This window comes from Melampsora larici-populina, assembly GCF_000204055.1.
Source record: "Melampsora larici-populina 98AG31 unplaced genomic scaffold MELLAscaffold_2, whole genome shotgun sequence".
NCBI classification, from domain to species: Eukaryota; Fungi; Basidiomycota; class Pucciniomycetes; order Pucciniales; family Melampsoraceae; genus Melampsora; species Melampsora laricis-populina.
In genome coordinates this window covers 1,160,513-1,172,049 of record NW_006768766.1, presented here as the reverse complement: position 1 = coordinate 1,172,049, position 11,537 = coordinate 1,160,513, and the positions used below count along the sequence as shown (strand labels likewise).

General features: G+C 35.8%; 2 protein-coding genes across 2 annotated transcripts; one reads left to right on the top strand and one right to left on the bottom strand.

The window, feature by feature from the left end:
• Positions 1 to 2,994: 2,994 nt before the first annotated feature.
• MELLADRAFT_101710 (uncharacterized protein) lies at positions 2,995 to 4,298 on the bottom strand (the record flags this gene model as incomplete). Its single annotated transcript, XM_007404231.1, has 4 exons — positions 2,995 to 3,417; positions 3,511 to 3,930; positions 3,993 to 4,121; positions 4,149 to 4,298. 4 exons carry the CDS (start codon positions 4,296 to 4,298, stop codon positions 2,995 to 2,997), a joined length of 1,122 nt encoding a protein of 373 aa, XP_007404293.1.
• A 1,643-nt stretch (positions 4,299 to 5,941) lies between these two features.
• Positions 5,942 to 8,938, top strand: MELLADRAFT_115037 (uncharacterized protein; the record flags this gene model as incomplete). Its single annotated transcript, XM_007404735.1, has 14 exons — positions 5,942 to 6,054; positions 6,147 to 6,199; positions 6,281 to 6,476; positions 6,566 to 6,649; positions 6,746 to 6,855; positions 6,991 to 6,999; positions 7,076 to 7,387; positions 7,496 to 7,565; positions 7,652 to 7,702; positions 7,806 to 7,889; positions 7,958 to 8,076; positions 8,186 to 8,462; positions 8,548 to 8,586; positions 8,666 to 8,938. The coding sequence occupies 14 exons, from the start codon at positions 5,992 to 5,994 to the stop codon at positions 8,696 to 8,698; spliced, it is 1,500 nt and encodes a 499-aa protein (XP_007404797.1).
• Between the last annotated feature and the right edge of the window lie 2,599 nt (positions 8,939 to 11,537).

The following is an 11,537-nucleotide window of genomic DNA, read 5'->3' as shown; positions in this document are numbered from 1 at the left end:
AGTTCAAAACCCGATTGAGGAAAGTTGCGGTGTCCGAGTCCGCAACTTCCTTCAATCGTGAATTTCGTTTGCAATACGTTCACAATGGGTTCACAGGTTCCCCTCGAGCGATACCATACACAACATAAAACACAGAGCAACAGCTCACCTGGAATTGCTGTCATGCAACCATTCTGCCAGCTCTGACAGTGAGCCTGGAGCCAAAGATATGAATGAGATCAATGATAGTTGATACTGTGAATGGGAGTATTGCCTATGTATACATGCTTTACACACACAGCAAATAGACAGGGCATCTCGAGGGGAACCTGTGAACCCATTGTGAACGTGTTGTGAACGAAATTCACAATTGAAGGAAGTTGCGGACTCGGACACCACAACTTTCCTCAATCGGGTTTTGAACTAATTCATTCCCGCGGTGTGATATATGTAGTCAATTCTTATAAAATGTCTGTATCAATCTGAACAAAAGTTACAGAATGTGTTACATGTGATTTTCTTATTGAGATGAGCAGATAGTACTCACCATGGCTGTACTACCATACAGTTTATGGTAGTGTTATGTTGACATGAGCACACAAAACAGATATTTTGAGCCATGTAAACTTTTTTGCTAGTGTTCTAAAAAATGTTGACCCAAGGGCCCTTTGTAATCACTACACAACTGGGATCTGTGAAGCATTAGAGGGCTCAATCAAAGACTTTTGAACCCTAATGAACATTCAAGGAGTGGGATTAGAAAGAGCTTTACACTCTGTCCAAGCCCTCTGAACCCATAGAGAGCTCAGTCTGGAACCTCTGCCCTCAAACCAAGCCCTCCAAGACTTCAGAGGGGCCACAAGCTTCTGACCAAGCCCTCTAGAGCAGCAGAGGGATCTGAATTTTATAAAGAGCTTGAGACTCTGACTGAGCCCTCTGCAGCAACAGAGGGCTTGGTCATGAACCTTTACACTTGAACCACCCTCTGGCACTTGAGGGGGCTTAAAACCCACCTCTACACTCCAGTTGAGCCCTCTCAAGCATGATCAGAGAGCTTGGTCAAGGGAAACAACCCAATGGATTAATGGATCAGGAACAGTGTTGTTTGGTTATGAAAGGGAATGGTGAGCCTAGCTAAACATGAGCAAAACAAAAAACAATGAAAATTATCAATGATTTCTTTGTGTTCTCATGTCAACTTGACAACTCTATACATACATGGTGAGTGAAGCAGAACTGTTTGTAGCTAAGGATTTAATTTGATGTTTGCACATATGTGATATATTCTTGTTGGTTTGGATGTGCAGTTCAAGATGATTCAATGACTCATTCTACTCTTGACCATGTTCTTGTAGTGATTTGTGAGATCTCTCTTTATTTAGGTCAAATGTATATTTATAATTTCTTAACAATAGTTCAACATCATTGTAAGTAAAGAACAAAACATTTGATGAAGAGAAAAATAAAGAGAAAAAGTAGTACCTTAACAATAACTGCACATATAAGATTCAACTTTATAACACGAATTTTAAATCAAACAATGTAACCAAAGAGGGAGTCTACATTTAATGGAAATGATTTAGAGTTAGATAAAGAGAAACTTAAACGATAACGATTTTATAGAGATGGAATCAATATAGAAATAGTTATACCTCCTTCCTTCTTGGTGAATTGTTCGTGTTTGATTTAGATTCAGCTTTGTAGTTGAAGAGGTTGTCGTGCAGTATTGAGTTTTAAAGAACTAAATGAAATGACACAACTTTTTAAACGATCAAAGAAAAACGATAAAGAGAAAAGAATAAAAGAATTTGTTTTGACAAATTGGAGGAACAAGTTCTTTGAATTCGAAACAACTATATAAGTCTTGAAAGTGAAACATATCTTGATAACATAAAGTGAAACATATCATAGTGACGTCATGTTACGTCATTCGATCAGTCAGCACGTACAACTCAGGGCAGCATAACATCTTGTCAGGGCGTAACAGTGAATCCATAGCAATGTGATTTCAATAATCATAACAGTTCTCAGCCTAGGAACCTATCTAATGCTGGCAGTGCTAGAAGAGCAGATTATTGGCATTCACAATGAGGTGGCACTGTGATGGGCACACTGCCAATCAATCCAACAAACCCACATGACAACCAATTCTCTGAGTGTGATCTTCACACAGCCCTTTGCTGAATAGATTTCACTGTGTGAAATCCACTTAACAAGTGAGCTTTGCCTGAAGCGTGTCTCACACTCAAAACTCACTCTGCCTTGTGATTTTAAAGTTTGTGGCTTCAATCAAAAGTTAAATAGTGGTTATCTAAAGACCAATATATATATATATATGGTTGTTATTGTCATTGTCAAAAGACATGAATTTCAAATAGATACAACAAATATCCAAATCCAATCTCCAGACTCAAAACTCAAGATTTTGAAAGATATGAAATCTTCATTCTGATCTTGATACATTTCTAGGTTTTCTCAAACATTCAGTTGCTTTTGTTCATAGATTGTTCAGCTTGTGTCTGTGGTTTTTTGAGTGGAAATTTGGATTTGATGATGATGAAAAAAAAACAAAGGAAAAAGAAAAACAAAGTTGTAATCATTATCAGATCCTTTTAGAAAATTTATAGATAGAAAGTAAGTAGGTTGAGCATTCTAGAGATGCTCTGAGTCGCTTGAAATGTTGAGTTTTGAGAAAGAACATTCGATTTGAAGCTTTGGGCTGGAATTCATAAGCCTTTGACAGTAGTAACTATACCTCCAGATGTTTAGTAATTTTGTTTTCTTGAAGATCTTCTGGTGATCTTGAAGATCTTCTGGTGGTCTTGAAAAGTCTTCTCCTTCAATCAGACCATTTGAAATCCCAATCTTAAGTCTTGACCCCTGGGCCTTATCCATACATATCTTCAATCTTTCCTCTTTGTTCTTTGTTCTTTTTGGTTAAAGTCAACAAAGATGTAAGAAAGCTTTTAAAAAGGATTACAAGGTCTTGGTTTATTTTATATACAAAGTTTTGGTTTATGTTGTAGTAGTAGTATTAGGATTAGAAGATTTAAACAACATCAATTCGATTCTTTCATTAGATTTGATTTGATTGATTTGATCAGAACGATGATGATTAGATCCAGAAGAAAGAACCATTCGATCAAACTTATGATCATAAACCATTTGATTCGAATCTCTTCTTCGATCTCCTAACCCGAATCCTTTCCCATCACTTGAACAATAAATCCTTCGAAGTCTACAATTCGAATGAACTTTGATCGAGTTAATGGATCCGAATTTCGATTGACTATAGGTTTCGGTAATCGATTTGATCGGGATAAGTAATTCGGACCAGTTTGTTTGTTTACTGCTCATGGATGAGTTGGGTAGATGGATTGGAAGATGTAGTAATGGGATCCGATTAGAAAGATTAGCAGAATAGAATTTAGGTTTTTTCTACCAAACCATCCAAAAAAAAGTCAAGAATCAGTTTAAAGAAACTCATGATGATGAAATGTTTTGGGAAAATGAAGATGAATAAAAGTTAACTTGGAAAGTAGAACATCTGATTCTTAGTAAGTTGAATGAATCATCTTGAGTTTCAATTTCGAATAAGAATTGATGATTGATAAACTTAATTTGAAAATGTAAAAAAGGTAATTTGATACCTAATCTTTGAGCCTGTGATGGTGATGGGAATTGAATAAAAGTAGATAGGCAATTTGGTGATTGTAAGTGTAAAACGATCGAACGAATAGATTGTAACGAATCATCTGATCCTAAGATTTTAACAGTCTTTTCATCTTGAGATTGGTTTGAGGTATAAGTTGAATGATGAATTGGTAAAGAAGTATGATCATCTAATAAACAAATTAATGAATCTTCAACTAAATTTGGATCAATCGAAATCGAAGTAGATCGAAATGGTGATGAGATCGGTAAAGATGAAAAGATTACTAAAGGTGATGACTACAACCATTCAATCAGTTGGATCTTAAAAAGGTTTGATAATCATTTTGGATTTCACTCACTTGAATCGATTCGCTATACATCTTTAACTCATTCCCTTGTTCGAGTCTTTCCTTTCTATCATTCTTCAAGTGATCCAAGACCGGTCTTTCAAGTTTCACGCACACAAACACATCATGCATGTTGTGAAGCTGCAAACAGACCTGCACATGAGTGACGTCATCGCCAAGTGCGCCTCGCCATGCGTGCAAGGCTTCAGGCCGCCAAGCGCTGTCCATCACGTGCAACTTCCTGCCAGCCAAATCACCTGTAGACTGTCCTAGGACGCCGCCCATATGATCTGTTGGTCTAAACCCACTCTCAATCATGCAAGGTGTGTTCTGCTTCAATGGGTTTGGGATTGAAGTATCAAACCAAGGGAACATTCACTCAAGCAATTTCTGGTAAGAAATCAGATTCTGCAAAATTTAAAGTGTTTATTTGGTGGTACATGTTTCATTTTTGCATTAAAAAATTTTACAGAATGTGATTTCTGGTCAGAATTTCAATGTGCCATAAGAGGTGAAATTTAATTACCTTTGATTTTAAATAGGTTATATGGCAAGAAAGTAGAGTCATTTGGAAAATAAATGAGTCATGTGACCATATTGAGTGTAAGATGAGAGTCAAGTAGATCATGTGACCATGTTCAATAAGCAAACAAAAATCATTGTGTGGGAGAAGGTGGGAGACTAAAATCATGGGACTTGGATCTAAAAACAATGTGTAACTTTGTATGTAGTCCAAATTCAAGGTTTATAAAACAGCTGTTTCAACAAAGATTGATTTTTTTTTTTAAAAAATTCCTTGCCAATGTGCAAAACCCAGGTTTTGTCCCTCACTTGATTTTGTCTCTCTACTAATTGAAAGAATACAGAAAAGAATAAACCTGTAATCAAGTTTTTTGTATATGGTTTTAACCCCTTCAGAGATAACTTTCTCCAAAAAAAAAAAAAAAAAAGTTGTCAACCTTTCTTGAAATGGCTGTACTTTGCTTCTTGATCATCAAAGAAATGAAAACCATGCTATGAAATTGTAGCTTTGACAAATCCAAGAAGATTTTTTGCATCAACCTTTTCTCAAATTTTCACAAGTTGTTTATAAGGAAAAAAATGTATGCATGTTTTACAACAACAGGTAAGTTGTTTTAGTGTAAGGAGATGTGAAATTTTCAACTTGAAACCACTTGATGAGTAATTTGTACCATAAATTGAGACCCTCTAGGTATCTAGCAAACAGGCTGCAGGAGCAGTTTCTAGACCTTGTAATACTAATGAGAGGAATCCAATGTTTCTTCAGATTCCCAGTACCTGTCTCCAGAGATTTGAAGTTGATCAATACAGAGTGATCTTGAAAGAATTTATAAAGTCAATTCAGAAAAGAAAACCTTGTTATCAATCCCCCGCTAATTTGTTGGAGTTTCACAGGCAAATTTGGTCACACTTTTACTTTGTACCTTTGGTTAGGACTCACGTTCCTTTCATTTCGAGTTTTTGATGTATGGAATCATTGAATGTTGTGTTTTCATTTGTCTTTTATTTTTCTCTAGTAGGATCCTTTATCATCATTCGATTACCATGGCTGCAATTCGATCACAAGTTTTAAATTTACCAAACATGATCCAAGAGCCCGCACTCCACCCTGGTTGAACTTTGAACTGAGTTATCCTTAACTAATTGTGATCTTTACATAATTCACAAAGGGAAATGTAGAAGATGATTTTCGAGTTTTAGTCTTAGATGAACATCAACTTTCAGAATGACAGGTCATATGATTTAAAGTTTATGTAACAAATTGAATATTAATGATTAATGATGATGATTAAGAAGAAGAAGAAGAAGATCAGATGATCGCTTACATAGAGTTTGAAATTAACTTTTTAACTTTTCACAGCATGATCGAATGGATATGAGGATTGGATTTATAGTTTGATTTGATTGGTTCTAGATAACCAGTTTTGTTGAAAGAGTGATTCTTCTGTTTACCAACCAATCAAATTCGAATTCGAGTCAGCTCTGTAAAATGATACCTGAGATTAAAATCCAGTTTCCAATCGAGACTAACTTAGAACCTATCACTTTAAAGGTAAATGGTACTGCGGACACCTTCTCCTTTATAGTTTATCATCACTACTAAATTACTTATCTCATGGATTATGATTTGATTTGATAAACTAGACAGGTCTTTTTATAAACAATGAATTCGTTTCATCAAGTGATAACAAATCAATGTAAAGTCTCTTTCTCCCAACTTCTTCAACCCGAAAAACATCTGGATTCATCTGGTGTTTTCTTTTGGTTTTTTGGTTTAGAGAAACGATCAATCCAAGTACAGGTAAACCGATTGGAAAGGTATCAATAGCATCAAAAGAAGATGTAGATTTAGCTGTCAAATCGGCTCAAGAAGCTTTTGAAAATCATTGGGGAACTAAAACTCCTGCTCAGAAAAGAGGTAGAATGTTGATGGATTTAGCTGATGCGATTGAAGAAAATTTAGATGTTTTAGCTGTTGAGTCTTTTCTTTCTTTAAATTCTTCCTTTTTGGGCAGAATATGGATTCTGATGTTTTTTTTTTGGTTTTTTGGGGGGGACATAAGGCAATTGAATCTATTGATAATGGTAAAGCTTTTAGTATTGCTAAATCTTTTGACGTACCTGAAGCTGCACATTGTTTAAGATATGTATGTGATTCAATATAAGAAATCTCTTAGTCCTGAAAACCCATTTTTTTCGATTGATTTGTTAATCATGAATTGGTTTTTCTTTCTCTGCAAAAGTATGGTGGTTGGGCAGATAAAAATCATGGTAAAGTCATTGAAGTAAATGATTCTAAGATGGCTTTTACTAGACATGAACCGATTGGAGTAGTGGGTCAAATTATTCCTTGGTTTGTTCAGATTCTATAAATCATTCTTTGAACTTTAAGAATTTATTCAAGCTAAAGTAAAGGATCAAAAAACAAACTAATCATGATCTTTTGTTTACCAATTACCATTCTTCAATCCGACTGATGAAAAAATAGGAATTTTCCGTAAGTGATCAATCATTACCTACGAATCATTCAAAGAAGCAAGAACCTAAGCAACGTTTTTTTCTTCGCAAAAAAGTCTATTAATGTTCGCCTGGAAAATCGGTCCAGCTCTCTCAACAGGCAACACGATCGTCATTAAACCAGCCGAACAAACCCCATTAACAGCTCTCTTCATGGCTCAATTGATTTCTAAAATCTTTCCACCTGGTGTTATCAACATTATTGTGGGATTAGGTCCTGTGACTGGGGTGGCTATGTCTCATCATATGGGAATTGAAAAAATCGCGTTTACTGGAAGTACGGTGGTAGGTAAAATGATCATGAAGGCTGCGGCTGAGTCTAATTTGAAGAAAGTGACGTTGGAATTGGGCGGGAAGTCTCCTACTATGTAAGACATTAAGGGTTTTCTTGTTCTTTAGAGAATGGGTAAAAAGTCTGAGATATGAATTGAATTGATTATGGAAATTGGTTTCATTTGTTTTTGAGGGTTTTTCAGTATTTTTGATGATGCTGATTTAGATCAAGCAGTGAAATGGTCAGGATTTGGAATCTTTTTTAATCATGGTGTAAGTCTTTAGTCTTTCTTTTTAGTATGGTTTTTGTTCTGTGAAGGTTAAGTTGATTGATTATTTTTGGGGTTTTATTAAATTAGCAATGCTGTTGTGCTGGATCAAGAGTTTTTGTTCATGAAGCTGTTTATGATGTGAGCTCTATTTTTCCTATGCAATAAAAAATAGCTCACTCTTTGGTAACTTTTGATTTTGTCTAACACTTGACTGATTTGTTTTGTTAATTTGTTTTTTTAGCAATTTATGGTTAAATTTGAAGAGTATGCTAAAAGTTTTAAAGTTGGAGATCCATTTTCGAAAAACACATTTCAAGGGCCATTAGTAAGTCATCAAAATTTCCAAATAAGAAATCTATTACTGATCAGAAACTGTTTTTTGTTTCGAAATAGGTTTCTCAATTACAATTTGATAGAGTGATGGGATATATTCAATCTGGTAAAGAAGATGGAGCTAAATGTATAATAGGAGGTAATCGGTATGGAAATGAAGGATATTTTATTGAACCAACGTGAGTCCACTTTTTTTTGCGTTGATTCAGATGAGTATTCTTTTCAAGAAAAACAATGAAGCAAAAATTTCCAAAGATTTATATATTGGTTTTCTTTTTTGTTTGATAGAATTTTTACCGATGTAAAACCATCAATGAAAATCATGAAAGAAGAAATCTTTGGACCAGTAGTAGCAGTCACTAAATTCTCATCCGAAGAAGATTTATTAAAAGTAGCCAATGGTTCGATTTATGGTTTAGCTGCTGCTGTATTTTCTAAAGATATTCAAAGATCAATTAAAGTTGCCAACGAATTAAAAGCTGGAACGGTTTGGGTGAATTGTTATAATAAGTTACATACTCAAGTTCCTTTTGGTGGGTTTAAACAAAGTGGAATCGGTCGTGAGGTATGTTTTTTTTCTCTTTTTGGTGGTAAGTTTTTAAGTGAGGGAACGTTTGGCTTATGGGATGATGTTTGATTTTTTTACATAGTTGGGAGAATACGCTTTGGCTAATTATACTGCTGTCAAGGTTTGTTGAGGAATTGTTTTTTCAAGTTTTCAGAATGTATGATTGAAAGAAAATAACTGATTGAGTTGGTTTTGTTTAGGCTGTACATATTAATTTGGGTGAAAAGCTTTGAGAAATGATGGATGGAGTGATGTTGAATCTTAAAGAGAAGATTTGGTTTAACTTTTAAATATCTTATTATGCAATATGTTTTTTTCTTGAAACAGTTATCTTGAAGGTTTGTTGAATTATTATATCATTTTATCATTGCTGTAGTTGTGAGTTCTTCACTTGTAGGATTTGATTATGAGAAACTATAGTTTTTATTTTGAATTGTATGAAGAACAGAAGTTTGATGTTTTTTGAACTGATCAACTGAACCAAACAAGAAAGATTAACCAAAATGAGAGTGATTCATCAAGACCAGTAAAAGTAAAATTCTTTGACCAATAACATTAACTTTTCATGCTTCAAAACCAGTTTAAGGGCGCGTTCACTTAAGCAATTTCTGGTGAGAAATCACATTCTTCCAAATTTAAAGTGTCTATTTGGTGGCACATGTTTCATTTTTGTATTAAAAAATTCACAGCATGTGATTTCCGGTCAGAAATTCCTTAAGTGAATGCGCCCTAAGGGTGTGTTCACTTAAGCAATTTCTGGTGAGAAATCACATTCTGCAAAATTTAAAGTGTCTACTTGGTGGTGCATGTTTCATTTTTGCATTTAAAAAATTCACAGAATGTGATTTCTGGTCAGAAATTCCTTAAGTGAACACACCCTAAGTAAACAATGATTTCATCTGGTCTGTAAAATAAGGCGTAAAGCCAAGCTAGAGATAAAATGATCTTGGCTAAACCTTTATAAAATTCATTCGTTTATATGTATCTTGAGGATACGTTGTGTCAATCTGGTTCACATACAAGTTCACACCCAAGTTTAAGAATTGTTGATTGAGTTTCAGACAAGAAATTGTGAAAAGTTTTTGAGGAAAGGCTGAGCTTGTCAAGGGACCTTTTTTGAAAAAGCAATTCAGTAATTTTTCACCTTGACCTGGTTAATCCAAAGTGACTCTGCCAGATTTTTGAAGTACAAGAACATGGGCTTTGTTAAGTTAATTAGCTGAGTTGATAGATACATAATTTGAAAACTTGTTATTCTTGTCACCAACAACAAAACTCGCCAAAAGGTAAGAAAGATTTGAGTAGGATTGAATGTGATTTCATTTCCCCCCCTAAAGGTCTACTTAATGTATACAATAGACTGTTTAGATCAGATAGAAGTGAGCAAAAGAAGTGAGTCTATAAGTTTTGGGATCTCTTGATTTATTTGATGTAAAACTAGACAAGTGTTGAAAGATGATCTTTCAGAAGATCAAATGAAGGATCATGACAGATAAAAAAAGATCTCAAAATTGAATGTCTTGAAGTTGAGGAGCTATTTGGTTTGACTACAAAAAAGGTTTTGATTGATACATTGTTCAACTTCCCTAAGTGGGTAGGAAAAAATGATTGGGAGTTTGATTTGTCATGAAATGATCTATTACTCCATACCTGAGCCATAACACCCACACTACATATTTGTAGCAGGCTCAGTGAAGAGGTGGTTATCATGTACATACAGTTCTGCTCAGTTATCTGCTCATCAGGATAAGTTATTCATATGTAATACATGCTGTAACTTTTTTCAGATTGACAAAAGCATTCAAGAAATAGACTACATACACTGACTTAACATCTGGGTTTAATCTAGGGCTGTGACCCGGCCCTGAGTCTGACGAGGCTGCCCTGGGGCCAAACCCGGACTTGGGTAGACCCGAGTACCTTCAAAATATGCGCAGGGCCAACCAGGGCGCACCAGAGTGGCAATGCAGGGCATTCTAGAAGTCCAATCACGGTTTAGGTCTGTCAGAATACAATCTTCCCACCCTGTATACGGAATTTGGTGAGATATAGCTGGCGGAAACATGGTGGGCGCCTCGGCCGGTTCGGGCGCCGGAGCTGCCCGACGCCTCTGCGGGGCCACGTTTACCGTCTTTCAGCGAGGTTTGAAAGCCCCGGGGTGCATACTGTCAGCTCTGTGAGAGCTGTCGGGCAGAGTCGGCTGGGCGGGTCCGGGTCCGGGTCACAGCCCTCTATAGTGTAATCTCATCAACTCAACTGCATGTAACACCCTTTCTGTTACTAACAGATAGCTTCAAGAATATTGCCTGAGCAGCTACAGAATTATATGTAGTGAATTTTTGGGACATTTTTTCCAAGTCAAAAAAGTTACATGTGCTATAACATGTGATTTATTTATTCTGATGGGCAAAAAACTGAGTATACCTGTATGTACATGATAGACAACTATCCACTTAGCTTGCTGCGCATATGTATGTAGTGTGGGTGTTGAGGCTCAGGTGAGCAGTATTGGATCTTTTTATGACAAACTGTACTATTAATCATTTTCCTCTTCCAATGTGGGGAAGCTGAATGATGTTTACAGTGATGGTGAACTTTGCATTTGAAGGCCCGGAACCAAGAAAACCACCTGTACGTACTTAACCTTACCAAACCTATTGGAAGATACAGCAGTGCGTATCAACCAATAGACTCCGTACAGCGTCTATTAGAAATCCCTAGCTAGATAAGTATATCTATTGGCCTATTCGAAAATTGCTAAGTCCCCTAATCATCAAGTGCAACATATAGATATTTCACCACCATTACAATACTCTCACCACCACAACATCTAATCTTACCACCCACCACACCATCCTACCACCTCAACAGAAGTCGCACCCCTCGAGACAAAATTTCACCACCTCAGGTAAAATCTTACGACTCCAATTGGAAATCACCAGCCTTAAGTGAAATATTACCGCCCAGGATAAAATTTCACCACTCAAGATAAAATGTTACGACTTGGAAAACAAATGACCATCCTGAAGTGAAACCTCACCAACTCAAAAAAATCACAATATGTATCAAAAC